Source organism: Pediculus humanus, genomic scaffold (assembly GCF_000006295.1).
Source record: "Pediculus humanus corporis 1103172107855 genomic scaffold, whole genome shotgun sequence".
Lineage (NCBI taxonomy): Eukaryota > Metazoa > Arthropoda > Insecta > Psocodea > Pediculidae > Pediculus > Pediculus humanus.
Window position 1 is genome coordinate 7,272 of NW_002987435.1, and position 20,768 is coordinate 28,039.

General features: G+C 24.7%; 4 protein-coding genes across 4 annotated transcripts in view; 1 reads left to right on the forward strand and 3 right to left on the reverse strand.

Moving 5' to 3' along the window:
- The window catches only part of Phum_PHUM377300 (ubiquitin-protein ligase BRE1A, putative), a gene marked incomplete at both ends in the record, with an annotated part of 5,858 nt that extends 5,210 nt beyond the window's left edge, over window positions 1-648 (reverse strand). Inside the window, 2 exons of the mRNA XM_002428309.1 lie at window positions 13-219; window positions 331-648. Coding sequence (XP_002428354.1) covers window positions 13-219; window positions 331-648 — 525 coding nt within the window. The remainder of the gene's footprint in view (window positions 1-12; window positions 220-330) is intronic.
- A 131-nt stretch (window positions 649-779) lies between these two features.
- On the reverse strand, window positions 780-2,509 carry Phum_PHUM377410 (uncharacterized protein; the record flags this gene model as incomplete). Its single annotated transcript, XM_002428310.1, has 3 exons — window positions 780-1,052; window positions 1,941-2,214; window positions 2,304-2,509. The coding sequence occupies 3 exons, from the start codon at window positions 2,507-2,509 to the stop codon at window positions 780-782; spliced, it is 753 nt and encodes a 250-aa protein (XP_002428355.1).
- Window positions 2,510-4,542: 2,033 nt separating this feature from the next.
- On the forward strand, window positions 4,543-5,201 carry Phum_PHUM377420 (uncharacterized protein; the record flags this gene model as incomplete). The annotated part of the gene is made up of 2 exons (XM_002428311.1): window positions 4,543-4,594; window positions 4,837-5,201. The coding sequence occupies 2 exons, from the start codon at window positions 4,543-4,545 to the stop codon at window positions 5,199-5,201; spliced, it is 417 nt and encodes a 138-aa protein (XP_002428356.1).
- A 1,353-nt stretch (window positions 5,202-6,554) lies between these two features.
- Window positions 6,555-8,660, reverse strand: Phum_PHUM377430 (uncharacterized protein; the record flags this gene model as incomplete). Its single annotated transcript, XM_002428312.1, has 2 exons — window positions 6,555-6,885; window positions 7,066-8,660. The coding sequence occupies 2 exons, from the start codon at window positions 8,658-8,660 to the stop codon at window positions 6,555-6,557; spliced, it is 1,926 nt and encodes a 641-aa protein (XP_002428357.1).
- Window positions 8,661-20,768: the final 12,108 nt, after the last annotated feature.

The following is a 20,768-nucleotide window of genomic DNA, read 5'->3' on the forward strand; positions in this document are numbered from 1 at the left end:
AAAAACAAATACTACCCGTGGGATGTAACGATATGCTGTGAACATCTTCTTGGTATTGTTTGTCATTTCATTCTCATGTTTCAAATAGTTCCATATTCTTACCGTTCTGTCTAGCGTACCGAAAGTCATAAAAATCGGTTTCCAATAGCACAAGGCCAAATCTCCGATCGGTCCGGTATGAAACGATATACCAAAGTGTCGGAAAGGTACTTTCCCTGCCTGTAAAAACAAATAAAAATAATTACAAAAGCAATCAATTTAATTTATGCAGCGGAAAAATCATTGTGAAATATTACTTCCAAGAGTATAAAATCAATTAAAAAGACATACAATATCCATTTCTGGTCCCCATAGTTTCACATCGTAAAGTTGGCTACGTCGAGTTGTCGCCATCAATTTGGTTTCAGTCTTATTGATGGCTATATGAAGAACGGAACTTATAAAGTCGGTTTGAACTTTCCGAAAATCTTTATCCGTTATTTCGTATATGTTTCTCTTCTTGTATTTATGACTTGATATTTTTTCGAAAAAATGTACGAGTCCAGGGCGGCAAGAAAAAGCAAAACCGTTGCTTACAGTTGTCAAAGCTCTCACTGTCAAATCCGTTTCATTTTTGCTCTCTAGTTCTTGAGATCTTTCTAAAACCATCGCGGAAGTTATGGCTCCTAAAAATTCTCTAAAAAATTTTTTACAAATAAATATTAAATAAATTTCATTATGCATTCGGGGGGGGAGGGGGGAGTAAGTATCTTTTAATTAATTGCCAATTAGCTGAATTCTTACTCTTCTTTTTCCGCTCGAATATTAAAAAAATCTACGACATCCGCCTCAAATATATATTTTAACTCTCCTAAATCGATTATTAGAAGCAATCCATCTTTTGTACCGCACACGATTCGATCTGCGCTGAGAAAACAGGCAGAATGTATGTCATAATTTTCAGCTTTTTGAAATCCGTATTGCCGCCAAACTGCTTCTTGCAAGGTCATCAACCGAAATATTCCATTACCAAAAATAACAAGGGTATTGTTATCCACGGGAGAGCAAACCACCTATTGATACATGAATTTTATAAAAAAAAAAATTTTATTAATAAAACTAAAATTTGGGGTACAACAAATGCATGAACGTTTAAAATTAATGATTCAGCCCTCGAGTCGAGAAGCGACTTTAAAACGATAATTCGAAAAAAAACCGAGTTTAAATTTTAATTCGTAAATTCCTAAATATTTTTCCCTTATCGAAAATAATCAATAATGAAATTAATTTTAAATCAAATTAATCAATTTTTAAAATAAGCGATTAAAAAATTATAATATCATTAGATATTAAACTAAACTTACGCATTCCGTACATTATAGGCTGATAATGTAACACAAGCTTACTAAATAAATATCAATACGACTTAAAGAAGAATATTTTAAGCTATAAATTAATGCGATATGAATTTACAGTTTTTTCGTGTTTAATGCCTACCATACACTTTCCACAAAACAGAAGTAAAATTATTTTACCTTGCGAAAAAACACTTAATAACTATCACTGCCCTAAAACTAAAATTAAAGAAACGAACAAGAACATGCAAGATTAAAAAAGAACGCTTGCTAAGATGCCAAGCCTCCTTTTACAACTTCGGTTTACCGTTAGTTTTTTTGCTTAGAACGAAAAACAATCAAGATAAGATAAAAAAATAAAAGAATGAGTTTCTAGAAGCTTCCCTTCCAGAAATGCTGACTTGTGTCTACGATTTCATTGTTATTACTCATTCATTTACAAAAAAATAATATGCGCATTAGATATGGTATCATAACAATATTTATGAATACTTTTGTTATCGCTAAAAAATTTTCTTTTTATATTTTAATCGTAATCTTCCTCGTAATACTATTCGAAAATGAAAACGGAAAAAAAAATAATAATAATAATACACACCTGCTTACCTCGCGAACAGGATACAACGGATTAGTCGTATAATTTGCTTTAGCCGAAGTTTCTATTTTTCCTCTTTCCCAATTATAATTCAACATCATCCAGTCGGGATCTCCAGTGATTAAAGCAACATATCTTTCGTCATGGGAAAAACATGCTGATACAATTCTTTTTGCAATCGCATCGGGTGGAAGATACAAAGTTCGCAATCTCTTCATTGATCTTACATCAAATATATGAACGACATCGCCTTCTTCGGCCGTTCCTAAAAGTCCAATCAAATTCCTAAAAGAAAAAGAAACTAATTAATTACGGCATAAACATGTTTTATTATATGAATATAGTAAATTAAAATTAGTTTATTATTAAATTACCTATTCGGAGATAAAAGTATAAGTTGAACATCGTTGGTTTTATCAGGTAAAGAATAGGATTTTTGTACATTTTTTGTAAAGTTTTGAACTACTAATGTTTTCCCGCAAGGATATAAAACATCATCGTCTGTCAAATAATGTGCATTCTTACTGACGTCGATTCTGTGTCCGAATAAAACTCTCGGCGTAAGTCCAGGCGTCGACATGATTACTATAAAACAACGTTTTCACAGTTTCGATATTATTTTTATTATTATATTATTACCTTAATTTACTATTAAAACCAAATAGAAACATTATCGAATGAAAACAAAATTTAAATTGTTTCCCGTCGATATCACCATAGGAACACCCCCCTAAAAAAAAAAAAAAAAAAAAAAAAAAAAAAAAACAAACAAAAACTATAAAAATTGAAATGACTTTTTTTTTTATATCGTGTTTAAAAAAAATTAAATTGCATTTATAAAAATAATTGCTTTTTTTTATTTAAAAAAAAAAAAAAAAAATAGATTGAACCATGTTAAACCCTTAAAAAATTTTGTGCGTTTCAATAAAATTATTGAATTTTTTCAAATTCAAAAAAAAAATAGTTTTCATTAAAATTAACATTCGAAATGTTTTAAAATGAAACTTAATTTTATTATTAAAGTATTCCCGAATGTTTTTACTTAAAACTAAACAATATTTTTCATCAGAGAAATTATACTAGAAAACGAAAGACGATATTTTGATGGTTTTCATTAGTCCATAGTTAATTTTTTTTAATTGTGCAAAAAAAAAAAAAAAGGAAAGCAGATTGACGTATATACGGTCCAAAAAGTCTGAAATTGCGGATAATATAAAATGTAATTTTAAATAATGCGAAAAAGTCTAGATTTTCAAAATGTCCAATGTTATTATTGCATTCTTTTTTTTTTTTTTGTTAACCCAGGAGAAGTGCGATTCTCATTAATTTTCGATTCGGTAGCAGGAAAAGTGTGGGACTCAGCCAAAGACACTACCCAACTAAAACTTCTGGACGTGTTTCACCGTGTCGTTTTTCCCGGAGGGAGGGGCGCTCGCGGGAATTTTAACTCGCATTTAAGCCTCGACGCCCTCCTGAGCCAGAACCAACAGGTCTACACTTGCGAGGATGAGAATCCCATTCGAGAAAGATTCCGGTACTTTTTCCTTCCCCTTTTACCCTTTTAGAGACAGTCCCGAGCCGATCATCGTTCCCGACTCGAATTTCAGGGGAGAGAGAGATGTTCAGGGTCGCGAATACCGTTGATCGTTTATCTGTCTTCCTTCCACCACTCCCGGCTGTGATTATTACACACTACCTTAATTTTATTTTTTTTATTGTCGTTTTTGCCTAATTAGTTTTTTTTTTTTTTACTTTAATACGGTTATCAGTTTAAAACAAAAACTCGTTTTTATTTCCTGCAAGATTTTTTACTCAAAATAATGTGATAACTTAAAAAAAAATTAACAAATTAAATAAGGAAGTTTGAAACTCTAATAATAATAATTTTTTTTTTTTTGAAAACCTTATTTAAATTCCATAATATAAAACAGAATTTATTTAAATGGCTATTCTTACCCACATATTACATATTATTCCCATAAAAAATTTTTATATTTTCTTACCGACCGAAGAATCATATTTTATCAACGTGAGTTTAAATGTTTAAAATTATAAATTTAAATAATATAATAACAAAAGACAATTTGTTTTTCGTAAAGTTAGCCTAAATTTTAAACACTGTTCGTTAATTTTTTGCATTCCTTTTAAATGCCCAAGCGATTGTACCTTGAAAATAGTTTCATAATTTATATGAAATGACAAGTTTTTTTTTTAAACATTTATCATGAGTATAGTATACAAAAAATTATAATTATTTAATTACCATCACGGTAAAATATACAAATATGTCCTAAAAAAATTTTTATTTTTATTTTTAAAATTAGAAAACTAAGCTTTGAACTATTTAAACTTTATTTTATATTACTTAAATTTTATTTTATTTTGTTTTATTTTTGCAAAAAAGGGTTACATTTCGGGGGGGGGGGAAAATAAATAACTGAAAAAAATGAAAACGTGTACCAACAATCTAATCAAATTAGTTAATAGTTTTTTTTTTTTTCTAGATAATTTTCCCCCTTTTAATTTACAAAAAAAAAGTATTTAAAGGTTTAAAATTAAAATTAAAAAGTCAGTTAATTGAGAGAAGTCGACAAAATAAGAATTGTGAAAAATATGGCAATAAAAACAGCATTTATTATTTTTACTGTTCTTTTGGTTGTTTCTGGTAAGAAAAACATTTTTTTAATTTTTTTTTTTTTTTTACCTTTTTTTGTTGCATGCACTCTTTTTTTTTCGCAAAAATTTCAACCGAAGCAATATGCATTTAACAATTTAAACAGTAGTATATCTAATGTAAGTCAAACATTTTATTTTAATTTTTAAATAAACCTTACTTCACAATATAATTTTTTTCCTTAAACTGTTTAACCTGTAAAAAATACAAATTTTCTATTTATTATTAATTAGGAAAGGAAAATTTCAAAAGACAAACGGGTTCAGATTTTTCCGAATATTTCAATCAGTTTCAAGAACAACTGAAACCGATTGTTGGAAATTTTCCTAATTTTCCGAATTTCCCTAACGGAGTAAATACAGGATCGTTACCCAGTCTACCAAGTTTCGGAGGATTTGGAGGATCCAGTACGCAATCCCCAAGCAAACGACAAGTGAGTCCGAACACTATTGGAGAATGGATCGGTCAGTTGGGGCAGGGAAACAATCCGTTCACGGGATTCACTGGAAATTTACCATTTAAGCCGCCACCAGGATTTGGACAATTTCCATTTGGGGGATCTTCTGGTTCCAATGAAAACAATCAAAATGAATCTTAAATACAAATTTACAACATTATTTTATCATTGTATTTTATTTTTCTTGTTTTTTGAGAAATTTTTTCATTAAATTAAATAGAATTCATATTTTTTAAGTCAATTATAATTCCCTAAATAATTTACAAAAAAAAAAAAAAAAAAAATTATTTATTTCCTGGTATTTCCGTACAGGAAATCTCGTTATGTAGGACGGCCGACATTCTTCGGAAAATATTAAAGATGGCACCAACAAAATTATTTGAGCATTTATTCCTAAGGGATCGAGTAGAAACCTGAAATAAATGCTTAAATTAGTAGTTGGGTAGATGATCGGCACTTGAGAACATCACGGCTTCAAGAGCAACAAGACAATGACGGAACCGGAAATAATTCTTGTTCTTCTGTCGAATAGCCCAAACTCAGAAAGAATTACAAGAATTAATGTGGTACTATTTAGGTTATAAAAAGACGAAAACCTTATCTGGGATTTGGCATCCCATCTGATATTCAGGCATTGATTCCTTTGAAATCAGAGTAGAAACCTGAAACAAATGTTGAAAAAAAATTCCGACAAACACAATAAGATTTGGTGTGAATAAAAAGTGAAAATAATACTCATAATAATTGAAAATGATACTTTTTGTTTAATTTAAAAAAAAACAAAAATTTTTTTTTTTTTTTTTAAATTTTAAGTAATGTTAAAAATAATTTCGTCGCTAATAAAAAAAATAAATAAATAAAAATAATTATTAAAACATAATAATTATGACATGAAAATGGCTTTTGTGTTTTATTTCTTTTTAAATTTTTCATTTATATTTTCTTATTGTTACTTCTTGAAAAGTTTTTATAAAAAAAATTTTTTTTTTTTTTATGTTTTGTGACATATTTAAATAAAAATAAATTCATTATTATAATTACAAGAAAATTTATCTTTTCAATATATAAATATTTCTCAAAATACCAAAAAGTCAGCATTGAAAAATATGAAATGTTGGGCAACAACAAAGAATAAGTTTTTCTTTCTTTTTTAATAATTCCAATTATTATTTACAAATCGAAACAATGATGTAAAAAAAAATTTTTTTTAACGAACTCATACACACTCGCGCGCATATACACAAATAAATTAAACTTCTCTTTTTTAGCTATTAATAAAATAAAAAACCGAAAATATGATAATGATTAACAATAAAATAAAAAAAATAACAGAAGTAATATTAAATGTGAGGTACCGCAACGGTTAAATAATTCGAAAAATTCTAACGATGACATTTCGTAATAATCATATTTACAAAAACGTACGTACAACAGATACACATTTAAATTAATATAAAAACTAGCCTTTAAAAATTTCTGGTCGTTGGCTTGTTTTTAAAAATACAACGTCCCAGATCGTTTAGATCCGCTCGCAATTGCTTTATTTAAACTTTTCCTATGCACGCCGGGTTCCAGACGACTCGGTTTCACAGTTTTTCTTTCAACTATCATTGGATCAGGAACTGACGCCCCTGACGTTCCTCCTCCTCCCCCTCCTCTTAACTCCCACACTAAATTTGTTAGAGAACGCGGTCTGCTAATTTTTCTGGATCGAGGTAATTTAGCACCAGGTCCCGAATCCCCAGATGTTCTACCTCCGGAATGACTGGAATCCAATGTTCCACTAAGTTCCATGGCTTGTTGAAGATTTGTCAAACTCTTATATCTAGTAAATCATTTTTTAAAAAAAAATTTTCGAATTCAATCGGTAATTATCTATATATATATATATATATATATATATATATATACTTACACACATTCATAATGTCCTAATAAATTTTCAACAGTTAAAGCATCATATTTTTTTAAAATAATAAAATAAACAACACCTACTACTACTCACCTAATATTAAATAGTGGTGAACCGGATTTTCCTTGTCCTGAACTAGAAAGTAAATCCTTCACCGGGGAAGGACTTTTTTGTCTCAAAATGTGAGTCCCTCGCTGGCTATTATTTTTTATGTATAGTTTTGTAAGGGGTTTATTTTTTTCTCTGCTAATGGGTTCTTTTGAAGTAGCCACAGAAGATCGTCGAGTTCTTTTTTCAGCCTTTATCGGAGAGGATGTTTTTTTACCTGGAATAGTTTCTATAGGAGGCGGTTCAGGTTTTTTTTCAGAGGTTGAAATCAGAGCTATATGTCCTGGCGCAGATGTGGGAGACAAGGGAGGGGATGACTTTGGTAAATTTTTTAAAGAAGACGACGGTTGATTTTCAACTAAAGGAGATCTAACAGTTTTGGGCAGTGGAGCAAATCCTCTAATGTAATCGTAGATTTGATCGATTTCGTCGTAAATTTGATCGAGTTCACAATCGTCCGTGTGAGAAGACGGCAAACGATTTTCATCTCTATGATTGAAACTATGATTTCGAGTAGAAAAACTGTAATTGGCAGAATCCGAAGAAAAACTCTTTTTTATAAAATATCCCGCTTTTGAGGAAACGGAAAGGGAATTTTCAGTTTTAAGTAATTTAGAATCTCCTAATTTTCCATCCAGAACTTGAATCCTATTGGCTACATCGTTTAATAATTTTCCGCATTTATCAATTAGCCTTTGAAATTCTTTTAGTCCCTTGAGTTGTTCTTCGTTTTTAGTAAGTTGTAGTTTTAGAGAGGCCGCAAGAGGAAGAGCGATGACAGAATTGGTTTCTTTTTGAAGTGGTAAGGCAAACACGTGCTCCTCTTCAAATGTTGATAAAAGTCTCAATTCAGGAATGAAGTGATTAGGAGTTTTAAGACCGCGCGGAACGGTACCGTGCACTAAACGAACGGTCATGGGCAAACGTTTGCACAATAAATTACGAGCAGTATGAACGCCACTTATATTGTCTTCTTTGGCAATGGCACTAAATCTACCTTTTTGTTCAAGTCCAAGAAGAATCGTGTCACCTCTTGAATCCAAGCAGCGAAGATATCGTCCTTTGGCCCCTCCTAAAGTAGCTTCTCCAGCAAGAAACAAAGTTTCACCAACGGCTATAGTTCTAGCACCATCCGCGGTGATGCTCCCGTCATCCTCATATCTCGCAACAATAGCACGAACAGGTTCCCGCACTAAACACCCCGCTTCCGGACGTCTTTTGGCAAGTTCCGAAACGCTTTCCATACACCTAACAGCTCGCCCTTCTTCGCTCAATATTTCGAAAAAACCATCATAGGAATCAGGTATGGCGAGTCTCGGACCTACTCCAATCACTCTTCTACCCTCTTTCAGTTTAACGGCTTGAGCGACAATTTTTTTGCGTTTTCCGGCAGAAACTAATAATGCAGTACTTTGTAAGCCAGGGCACGGTAGTGATGGCACACCAAGGCCTCCGTATTGGCCTTTTATTATTTTAACAACTGCTGGTAATTTATATTTAGAAACACATTCTCGAAGATAGAGTCCTTCGTCTGACCATCGAGCCGCAGCAACTATTATTTGTCCATCCGTGGCTGCCATACCGAGTAATATGCAAACGTTTTTATTTATTCATCATCTGAAAAATAATAAAAGAAAATAAATCAAAATGTGAAATAATATTTAATTAGTAAGTATCACAATGATGATGTTAAATAATTTTTTTTAACGGTTTAAATATATTAAATCGGAAAGTGACCACAATAGTGTTTCCTATGTTTTTTATTTCATGTAGTATAATAATCAAACTACTCGTCAATTCCTCAAAAATAAGAAAATGTAAAAAAAAAAAAAAATATCACAAAAGTTATAGACCTAACTAAAATTCCTCCTTAATCATTTTAATTTTATACCACAATTTTATTTTTTGATTTCTTTTTTTTTTTTATGTTGCATCCGAGTTTTTAAGTAAAATACGGTTCGTACTAGTTTAAATCATTTGGCAATTAGCTACATAAGAAGCTTCACTACCAATTTGTTTCTTATTATTTTTTAAAATTTATTTGCATGGTGTCTCAAATTCTAAAACCATTGAAGTAAATTATGAAAAAAAATTAATATAAAAAAAATATATATATATATATTTACGGATAATACAATTTATTTATATGAAATGATATGGTTTTCTTAAACGAGTTTGTTTATATGAAAATGAGACAATGTAAAATCTAATTTTAGAGTGTATTATAAAAGAAGTATTTGTATAATTTTTGCACTTTTGCACTATTTATGTCACCGTAATTTAAATGCAAAAAAATAATAATATTTTTAATGTATTAAAACTTTTAATAGTTCGTATTATACATAAATGTCTAATCAAAAAGTACATTTAAAAAAATTAAATTTTAATCGAGTTTTTCAAGAATGACTTTAAAACTTTAAAAACTAATTGGCAAAGTTAAATTATTTTGTTTCTAAAACAAGGACTTGAAAATGTATGGAGGCGTCTCTTTCCAAGTACTACCTACTACTACAATATAAGCACAAAATAATTCAGGTTGTTGATCTTTTATCCTCACGAAGAATTTTTAAAGCCAACCCAACAACAACAATTTCTTTTATTTAATTTTTTTTTTTCCTTTGGTTTTTTTACATTCTAAATTAAACCGATTCTATTTTATTTACACTTTTATCGCATAAAAATTATACTTATTTTTTAAAATTATAAGTAAAAGTTTTTAACAGATTTTGAATTCATTGAGTATTTAGAAAAATATATGTTCTTTTTTTCTTTGCACAAAAATAATAAAACAATGAAATGATATATTTTCTTTTTTAAATAAAAAAAATTAAACATTTTTTTCAAACTGACAAAGATATTTTTAAAAAATGTGAATTGTCAAATAATTTTTATAACTAATACAAGTCATTTTAATTTATCTCATAAAATAAAAACAAATGCAAACATTAATTGTATAGAGAAAAACAATTTATTACGGGGAAACATAAACGAAAACGTTTAAAAACTGGATGATTTCATTTTGACCATAAAATAAAAAATAAAAAAAAACTATTTCTATTAAAATAATAAAATATTATAAAATAATTTTTTTCTTTTCTGTAGTATTATACAACTATTTAAATTGATTTTTTTTTTTTAAATGCTTTTAAACGCAAATTTGAATATTGATTGAAAGTATTGTGTACAAAAAGAGACAATTTATTTTTTGAAAAAAAAAAAAAAATTTAATTTAGATTCTAACTAAACATTGCGTGTATGTACTTTCTTTTATTTATTATATTTTTAAATTTATTTTTTTTAAACATGCCACGTCTTTTTTTTTTCTTTTATTTTTAAATGTACAATTTAAAAAATTAGTTTTTTTTTTCTTCTTAAATTTTTCACAAAAAAAAAATTTAAAATAATATTTTTTTAAGAGAAGTAAATTAAAATTAAAATTAACTATTGAGAAAATATAAATTTTTTTAAAAGTCGAAATTAATTGAACTTTACAAATATCAATTCATTAATTTTAAAATTATATTAAACAACTAATAGAGAGAAATAATATAATTTAAATGATAAAAAAATAAAAAAAAAATTTTTTTCGAAACTTTTTTTTTTCATATTAAAATTACATAACAAAAGAAAAACCCTTTATTAACAATTTTAAAATTTAAAAAAAAAAAAAAGAAACCAAATTAAAACAAAAAATTTTTTCAATAATTTTACACAGCCAGATTTCAAGGTGTGCCTTCACCAGGTCATTGCCTCGACTTAAGTGTCTACTTTATTAATTTAAAATCTTTTCTTTAAAAGAAATATATATACTAAAAATTTCAAATACATATATTCATGCATACTGAAAAATAATTATAAATAAATAAGTTTGAGCAACTTTAAAATATATTTCATTATTAGAGTATATATAATTGAATATTTTTTTTATAGTACTATTTTTCAATTTCGCTATTTTTAACAAAAGCAAAGCTACAATTGATAAATTGAATTATCTTATTAAACAGTTACTTAATTAATAATTAATAAATTGTTAAAATAAAAAATTTTTTAAATAAGACTTAATTAATTCATAATTTATAAAAATATTTTCATTTCTGAATTTCTTTTGGCATTTGATTTCCCATTTCCAGAATAGCGTCTTTTAAAATCTATCAAAAGTTTAAAAAAAATTACATATATATATATATATATATATATATATAAAGATAGAGCCGACCATCCCAATAACATCAAAAGCTCCTTAAAAAATAATTAAGTTTTAATTTATTCCCATAGTATTATGTTCATATTTCTTCTTAATTTAACTGAAAATTACTGCCTCAGTATCAGTAAGTAATTAATTATATATGTAATTGTTTTTCTAATGCTATTTTAAACTTTTATGATCGAGTTGATTTTTATTTTTTTTTCATTTTCATTAATAATTTTTATTTGATTTTTAATACAATATAAATTTGTTATTTTTCATAAAATTTTTTATTCATAAACTGATCTTATTAAAAAACTACTTTGTTACATATAATATTTACTACCGTACGTTTGAATGATGTAATGGTCGTGCATGAACTGGCATAAATATTAATATAACTATTTGTATACAAATTATTTTTAATTTTCAACCGCGTTAAACTCTGAATCTTAAATTTTTTTTTTTTTTTTTTTTTTTAATAATTACATTAACAATTGTTTCTGTAGAAAAATTAACACAACTTATAAGCAAAAAATTAAATGCCATTATGGGCAAGACATATACAATTTATTTTTTTCCTTTGATACATTTTAAAAATATCACTACTAAATATTATAATAATAATATTGATTAGATATCGATTTTTGATAATTTTTGTGATTGATTATTTCTCGTTAAACAATAATTTTTTCTTTGGAAATAAATCTGACAGCAAGTACGTAAATATTAAAATTTGAATTGAAAACTTAAATGAACGAAAATTATTACGTAAATATTTATTAACATTGATTTAAACTTTTCCATAATTTATTATAATAAAATAACGTAAATTAGTAAATTAGGTAGGAAAATTTTATTACGGGAAAAATGCGGAACACGTTTAACAAGTCCACGCCCAAATATATATTTTCTGGAAACCCGAAAAATCGCCTTAATAAAATAGAAAACTATATAAAAGGAATCATTTTATTTTAATTTCAATGATCTATATTTTATTTGAATTGTTTTATAACCGAAATACCTTTTGCATCACTGAAGCTTACATGTTTGTTATTTGTGTTTACTATTCAACGCAATATATATTTATTATTGTTGTTATTATTATTATCATTAATTATTTAATTCGTTTCCATCTGGTTTATTTTATAATTTCCAATTTTGAAAATTTAATAACTAAATTATTAATATTATTACCGTAATCAAAATTATTTGGCATTTACTTAATTGGAAAAATTTTTAAACTTTGGTTACATTTTACAAATTAACTTGTTTTCGTGTTTTGAAGAAATTTCTTTTTTTTAAACATAAAATTTTGAGCAGCTCTGTGACATCCCCATTTTATTTTTATTGTAAATTAAACATTAATTGTTCTTTTTTTTTTTTTTTTAATAAGATTTATCATAAATTACAAAAATATCATCACCATTTATAAAAGTTTATAAGTAACTTGGAAAAATTAAAAAAATTTCTAAAATATATAAATTAATATTTTTCCGGTAAAAATAATTCGGTTTTCAATTACAATGATATAAATCATGTTTTTTTTTAAAATTCTCTTAAAATAATAAATAATAATTTATGAATATATACATACATAATATGAAATGTTTTTGTGCTTTCCAAAGATAAAAAAAAAAACATGAAATTAAACAAATATAAGCAATTTATAAATTATTTGCGTAAATAATATAAGCATTCATTAAAATTAAATGAATTGAAAAATAACTCTTTCTATGACAAATGCAATTAGTAATTGATATCAAAACTATTTCACATGTATTTATTTCCTTTCAAAAAAAAAAAAAATTTCATTTTTTACTGTTGGGATGCTCATTGAATTTAATGCAAAAAGGCCTATAAGTAAAAAATCTTTTAACGCTTTCTGCATTTTTAGATCAGATGAAGGTGTTCATAATTTACCTTCATTTATCATTTTTTTTTTTTATTAATATTTTTTACCATTTCTTTAAATAAAAATTTCTGTGTAAAACAAAGAAAACATAATAATTAAAAACTCCGAATATTTATGTACTGCACAAAATAAAATGAATTTTATTTTTATATTTGAAAAAAATATTTTTACGCCTGCTTATATTTTTAATTTAAAAAAAAAAATTTTTTTTAATTTTTATAATTACGAAATTAGATTATTTTTTACTACTCTCATGTATATTTTGCTTAACGTAAATAAAATCTGTCGCAAAAAAACTTTTTTGTCGAAACATCAAAGTCAAGAGAAAAAATCAATTATGAGACCTTTGAAAAGGCGAACTCAATATTTCTTTGACATTTTTACGCTCTAGTTTTTACTCACAATAATTTACGAAAAACTTTAGTGTTTCTTTTTTTTTTGTTTTGTTTTTTCTGCTATAAAAGTTTTTTTTATAGTTCTGTAAGGTTTTTTTTTTTTTTTTTTTTTAATAAAGGTGTTTCATAAATTTTTAATGGTTACCTTTTAATAGTTAATTATTTTAAAACAAACGCAATTAAAGTCATCAATGCCCTTTTCGTATATTTACGACCACTTTAAGGAAAGATATTATATTTTAATAAGTTACAATTTAAAAAAAAAATATATATATATACACTGTACAGTATTACCAAGCTCATAAAAATGCAGCCTTATTTATAAATTAATACTTAAATTTTATTCAATCAACCTTTTATAATTTTGGAAAAAGACAAAATCAATTGTAAAAAAAAAAAAAAAAAAAAAAAAAAGTGTACAGAAATTTGTAAAATTTTCTTTTTAAATTTTTTTTTATTATACAATAAAAGGTTTAAACAAGACTGTTCTCAAAAAATACCGGAAAATTTAAAAAAAAAAAAAAAACAAATGATTTTATTTTTAAAAAAATTAAAATTTCTTATTTGAATCCAATTATTTGTGTAAAAAAATATTTTCATTTATGATAAATAATTATTTTGAATATAAAAATTTATCATAAAAGTTAAATTCCTTTTACACTTATTCATTTCAAAATAACTTTTAAAAAAAAAAAAAATATTGATTAAATTTTCAGTTGCTTTGTAATATATATGAGAAAATTTTTTTAAATAAAAGTATATTTTCCTTCGCGTTCACATCAAAAGGTCAAGGGAGTAGAGTCATCTTTTTCTCTAAAAAGACAATGATGGAAAGTTACCGTCACCTAAAGCTAATAAAACGTCGATGTTAAATCAGTTTGACCCATCAGCTATTATTATTTAAAAACATTCAAGCCACCCAAATAACGGTAAAAAGTTTTTCCATTAATTTGATTCGAAGGTCGTGCTCTGCGATTTAATCGTTGTTTTGCTTCTTCGTGGCCTATCACGATTTATCACAATTATTTTTAAACTTATTTAAATAAATAAATGAAATTACGAGTAAATAAACAATATACTGTCACATTTTAAATATTAATTCAATCAAATTTTACTATGTTAATTTTTTTTAAACATCTATCTATTTTTCCATATTACATCTATCATTAAAAAAGTTTAAATACATATATATTATTTTAAAATTATTTATTTTGCGTATAAATTGTGTTTTCAAATATTAAAATTTGTTAGCAGTTTAAATTTAATAAGGCTTTTTACAGACATTAAATATATATATATATATATATATATATATATATATATATATATATATATATATATATATATATATATATATATACTTTTTTTCCGGGATTAAAATTTTACTAATGTTTATTCGAGCTAAATCATTTCTTAAAAAAAAGTTAAAATATTATATTAATGTAATAATCGATTTATTTATAATTAATAATGAGACCCGACAAGATTTGTTTAATTTACGTTTAAGTTAATAAATGGCCTTGCCCTAGATTTCACTGTTTCGGAACAATAATATTCCACTTTTTATTGTTTTTTTTTTTTTAAATCGACCATTATTTTAAACTTACATCAGATATTTAACTTGCATTTTTAACGCCTACAGCATTACTAAATTTTGTTTTCTTTTTTTTATGATTTATATAATATTTTAAAAAATTGTTTTTTGGAAATCATATAAAAAATTTAAAAAAAAAAAAATTGACAATGTTACAATTTTATGTAATAACCGATTAGTTTACAGGTAAAAAGATTTACACTTGCTATTCATAAATAGCGCACAAGTTTTTACTTTGCAATAGTAATTCTGATTAAAAATAATAAAATTAATATAAAATATGATTAATACAAATAAATAAAATGAATAATATAATTCTGATAAAATAATACATATACATGTATCAAAGAATTAAAATTAAAAATGATAAAAAATTTAACATAATGATCTTAAAAATGTATTTATTTATTTTAATTTGAAAGTCTAAAACAATGACTTTATTAAAATAAATTCAATATAAAAAATAACACGATAGTATATTAATAAAATCCTTAAAAATTTTATTCAAAAAACTTTTACTTTAACTAATGATATATATATAATACTATAATTTTCCTTTTGGACCAACTATAAATTATTATTTTTTACTATTTTGAAAAAAAAATTTTTTTTGTATTTGAACATTTTAAAATTATAAAATTTTCAGCTACTGCTACCTTGCTTTCTGCTTCTTAATTTTTAATTAAAAAAAAAAAAAAAACATGAAAAAATATTAAGTAAATGAAATGACAATGAATAGTAATAAATAATAATATAAAAAATCAAATACGATATACTTTTCATAATAAAGTCTTAAAATATTTATTACAAACAAAATCATGTATAATTTTGAAATTTTTAACGTAATTAATGAAAAAAAAAATTTTTTTTTTTTTAAAAATAATTTTATACAATATTAACGATTTATAGACTTTTCATGGTCATTGAGTAGCTCTTTCATATATTATTTTCTATGTTTTAATGTTAAACCAGCGATGTTGCAATAACACAAACATTTAAAACTCTACTCCCTTTATTATGTGTAATGTGCATCCTTGATGAAGGTAAGATTTCTCGAGTTTTTAAAGTTATTTCCGACGTTCATGGCAATGGCTTTTATTAACGAGCTGTACAATATGTTTTCCTTTTTTTTTTTTTTTTTCTTATAATAAAAAAAAATATTATTCATTTAAAAGATTTTTTTTTATATGAATTTTCCTTACAACAAAATTTTTTGTATTTCTCAGAAAAATATTCATACACTGAAACTATTTTGTAATATTTGTTTGCCTTTTGCGTACTTTTAATCACCGAGTATACTATCATATGTTTTTTTTATTATTTTTTGTATTATTCTGATAAGGCAATTTAAAAAATTTGTTGGGTCAGATCAAAAAGGATAACCAATATAATTTTTCCAACTTGACTGCATTAATTCTACGTCTACGACTTATCTCTTAGACAATATTAATGATTTATAAATTTTTAACTCGATAATAATTATTTTTGAATGCAAAAACGTGATTAAATTTTTACAAATTATGACTCAATTTTAGCACTCTATTGATTTATGTATCAAAACACTACACTAACAAAAGCCTCTAGTCAGTCAAATATAAATAAAATTTTAGTTTAAAACGGTTATTTCAATTTTTTTTTTTTTTTCTATAAATGAAATTTAGTAAACATCAATTATTTGAAAAAAAAAAAAAAAAAAAATTCATTCTCAACAGCAACAAAAATAATATAAATAAAAAATGTTTTATTTTACCCAAAGACAAACATTCCATTTTAATTTCAATAATATTGTACTCCATTCTGCTTTAAGCCTCTTAGATAATGTAAATATATATATAAACTAGCAGATAGATTTAAATTTATGTACATATGAATTATCAAAATTTCACGATTTATGGGATAACGCATGCAAACGTAAAAAAATATATATTCATACATAATCATATATAAATTATTTTAAAGGGAATTTAGTTTTTTTTTTTTTTTTTTTTTTTTGAATAAATTTAAAATGTTTGTTTATCAATATTACATTTTAAATAACTTACTTAAAATTTCAAACAAATTTTTTTTTTTTGTCAATACTTCTCATCAGGTTTGTTCCAGGAGAATGAGAACTTGGTAAGAGTCTCAGAATTTTATTGAAATGAAATTACGATATGTATAAATTAGACTTATACGGAACTAACTTTTTAAATAAATAATTCTGCGTAAACTCATTATGAGTATATTAATAATGAATTATATGGTAACATTAAAACCCGCTTAAATAAAAGTTGTGAAATTTTTTGAATTTTCTCCCTATTATAAATTTACAATTTTAAAAAAAAATAAAAATCAAAAAATACATGTTATATATATATAATTAATGAAATTTCAATTCCTTTTTTTATTAATTTGTTAATTATTTTATTTGTGAAAATCTTTATTTAAAAAAAAAAATCAAAATTATAGTAAATTTTCAGTAAGATGGCTGTTATTTCAAATTCAAAATCTAATTTAAAAAAAAAAAAATTTGATGATCAGATATTGAATACATCAGCCTACACTTGTCAGAAAAAATTATCACAAACCTAGTAAGAAATGTAAAGCAAAAATATTAAATATCGTCTTAATTAGTTCACTGAACTCATTTATCTTCACAATAAATTTTTTTTTTCATTATTTAGGAGTGATATTAATGAGGAATCTAAATAATGTAAATATATTTTACTTTTTGATTGACAATTTTTTTTGAACTTTGTTGAATAAAATAACTATTATTCGATAATGCGATTAAGAACGAAATAGAATTTCAAAATAGTATGCTAGTTTTGAATTCTAACTCGTCAAATCTTATCACGTTTTTTGTTTTAAAAAAAAATAACAAATATCAGATTAAAAAATTAAAATCATTGCAATTATATAGGTTAGTCATGTACAGGGTAATCATGTATACTGACAATGTAGTAAAGTTAAAACAATTACATAGGAAGTCTACAATGTTTGACGCCATCTCCTATCATTGAACGTATAAAATCAAAGAATTCCTTAAATTTAACATTTTTTTTTTTTTTATAGATGTAAAAAAACAATCACAAAAGATATTTATTTTTAATTTTCTGCCATAAATAACAATTATTTTAAAGAGAAACTGGCTCGTGGTCTGTATAAATATTATTAAAGGTAAAATAAATATAAATTTACACACACACACACACACACACTATCTCACGCACGCACATGCGTGTGTGTGTGTGTGTGTGTGTAAAGCCGGTGTTCTGTGGCATTAATATCTTTAATAGATGTACAATATATTTTCTGAGAATTGATCATAATAATATAAATTTATCTGAAAATCAAATAATTACAGTACGCAGAATTTTAGGGGATAATTATTTTTTAATAATAAAATTGATCTGTATTAAAATGAAAAACAAATTCAACCGTAAAGCGACGCAGAGAAATATTTTTTAAAAACATTTCTGTGATATAATTATTCGAAAACGCGAATTTTCGGAATATTTAGCCCCGCGATAAACGTATAAATAGAATATATGGAAAATTTTTTAAAAGTAAGTTTTATAACTGAAACAAGTAATTAAAAGTGAAAAATATTGCAGTTTTAAAAAGAATCTATTACAAGCACCATTGTGACTTTGATTGTACACTTCATTTTCGCTCTAAAAAAAAAAAAGCTCTTACTTTATAATTAATAAAAAACCATTTTTAATGATATAAAATATTAAAGTAAGGTGAAAAAAAAAAAACAGTATATTTTGAACAAATATATAAATAAAAACAAACGAAAACATTGAAAGGTAAACATCTGAAAATGATTAAAAAAATTACCTTTTTTTGTATATTATAGTGAAATGAAACGCCAACTTAAACCGGTAAAAATTTACACAAATGGAAGGCTAACAACTGAGAACTTAAAAAACAAGTTTTTCGACATTGTTGCCTTATTATTATTAAACAGCTAACTATTTAATTCATAACTTTACTAATTTCATGGTGGCAAAAGAAATTATATACAAGTAATGCGTATTCAGTCAAAAATTCAAAAATGATTTTGAATTGTTTTGATATAAAATTAACCTCTAACATTTTATTTATCCATTACATAAAGCGTTGTGATTACAAGTTGTTTTGTTCCAGATACTAAAGTATAAAAAAAATTATACTTGCATTCATTTATTAATTTATTATTATACATATTTTTTGTTTTTGAAAATAACTATGAGTTTTGAATGTGTATATTTTGCACTATATTTAAATTATGTAACGAAAAATTGTCAAAGCCCAATAAAATTTTTTTTGTAAATGTATTTTCATAAACATAGCCCTATACATACATAATACAAATAGTATTAAATGTAAAGATTTTAAAAAACAAAAAAAAAACGCTAGTGTAATTAGAAATTCTAAACCCCCATGTTTGAATCTATAGAATTCTAATAGATTCCTTTTTAAAAGAAAAAACCTAAATAATTTTATATACATAAATTTGTATTCATATTAAATATAAAATGAAGATTAAATTTTTTAATCAAAATTTACGTAGTACATAATACATTACATATAATTATAATAATTATTATTTAAAAAAAAAAAAAAAAACTTGCAGTGAAAGTTTCATCAATTTTTCCGAAAATTAAAAAAAAAAATATTAGGTATATAAAAAACGTATAGAAAAAAGAGGACAAGGCTATAGTGTATTTACAAGCCTAGGAGAAAGTATATTAGTGAAATGACAAAGCACCGCGTGAATATAAAACATACATTTAAGCTGTTTTTTTTTTTTTTTGTTATTGTTTGTCATGGTCATTCGAATCATTATTACACTCAAATACAAACGCAACATTTTTTGCTTCATGTTTGCCAATGCTGTAATAAAAATATACTAAACTATTAAAATAAATAAACCGCACTGTTTTTTTTTTTACAATTTTTTCTTTAATATTTTATAATTGAACATTAAATTTTAAATATATCGAAAAACTTCCTCATGATCAATAATTGAAAATAAAAAAAAACTATTACCCCCTCCCTCTTTAATAATCACGGCCGAATTAAATGAAAAAAAAAAATTAATAAAAGTCTATACTGATAGGTAACAGTAAATTTTCGTATTATGTATATATTTAAAATAAATTTTTTTTTTTTTTGGTCTTAATTTTTTCATACTTATAACAGTGGTGACGCTTAAATTTAGACAGTAACAACTGAGAAAATTGCAAAAGCAAACATCCTTGATTTTTTAAAGGTTAAATTAAAAAAAATCGAAACGCCCTTTTCATTTAATTCTCTTTCAAAGCATTTATATATGTATTTAAATGTAATACAACCTCAATGGCTTGAAAAATGCATGAGCATTGATTATAATTAAAATAATATTTTCTTTTTTGTAAATAAGTACAAAACTATTTTTTAAAAAAATTATTTTTAAATTTTAACAAACGTATTCAAATATTCGTAATTCCAAAATCTTTTTTAACGCTTAAAAAAAAAAAAATTTTACTTTTAAAAAGAAGCATTAACTTAATTAAAATGGTAATTTCACTATAAGTAAATTAAAGTTTTTTCGAAATTGTGAAATTTCACAATTGTTCACTTTCAATT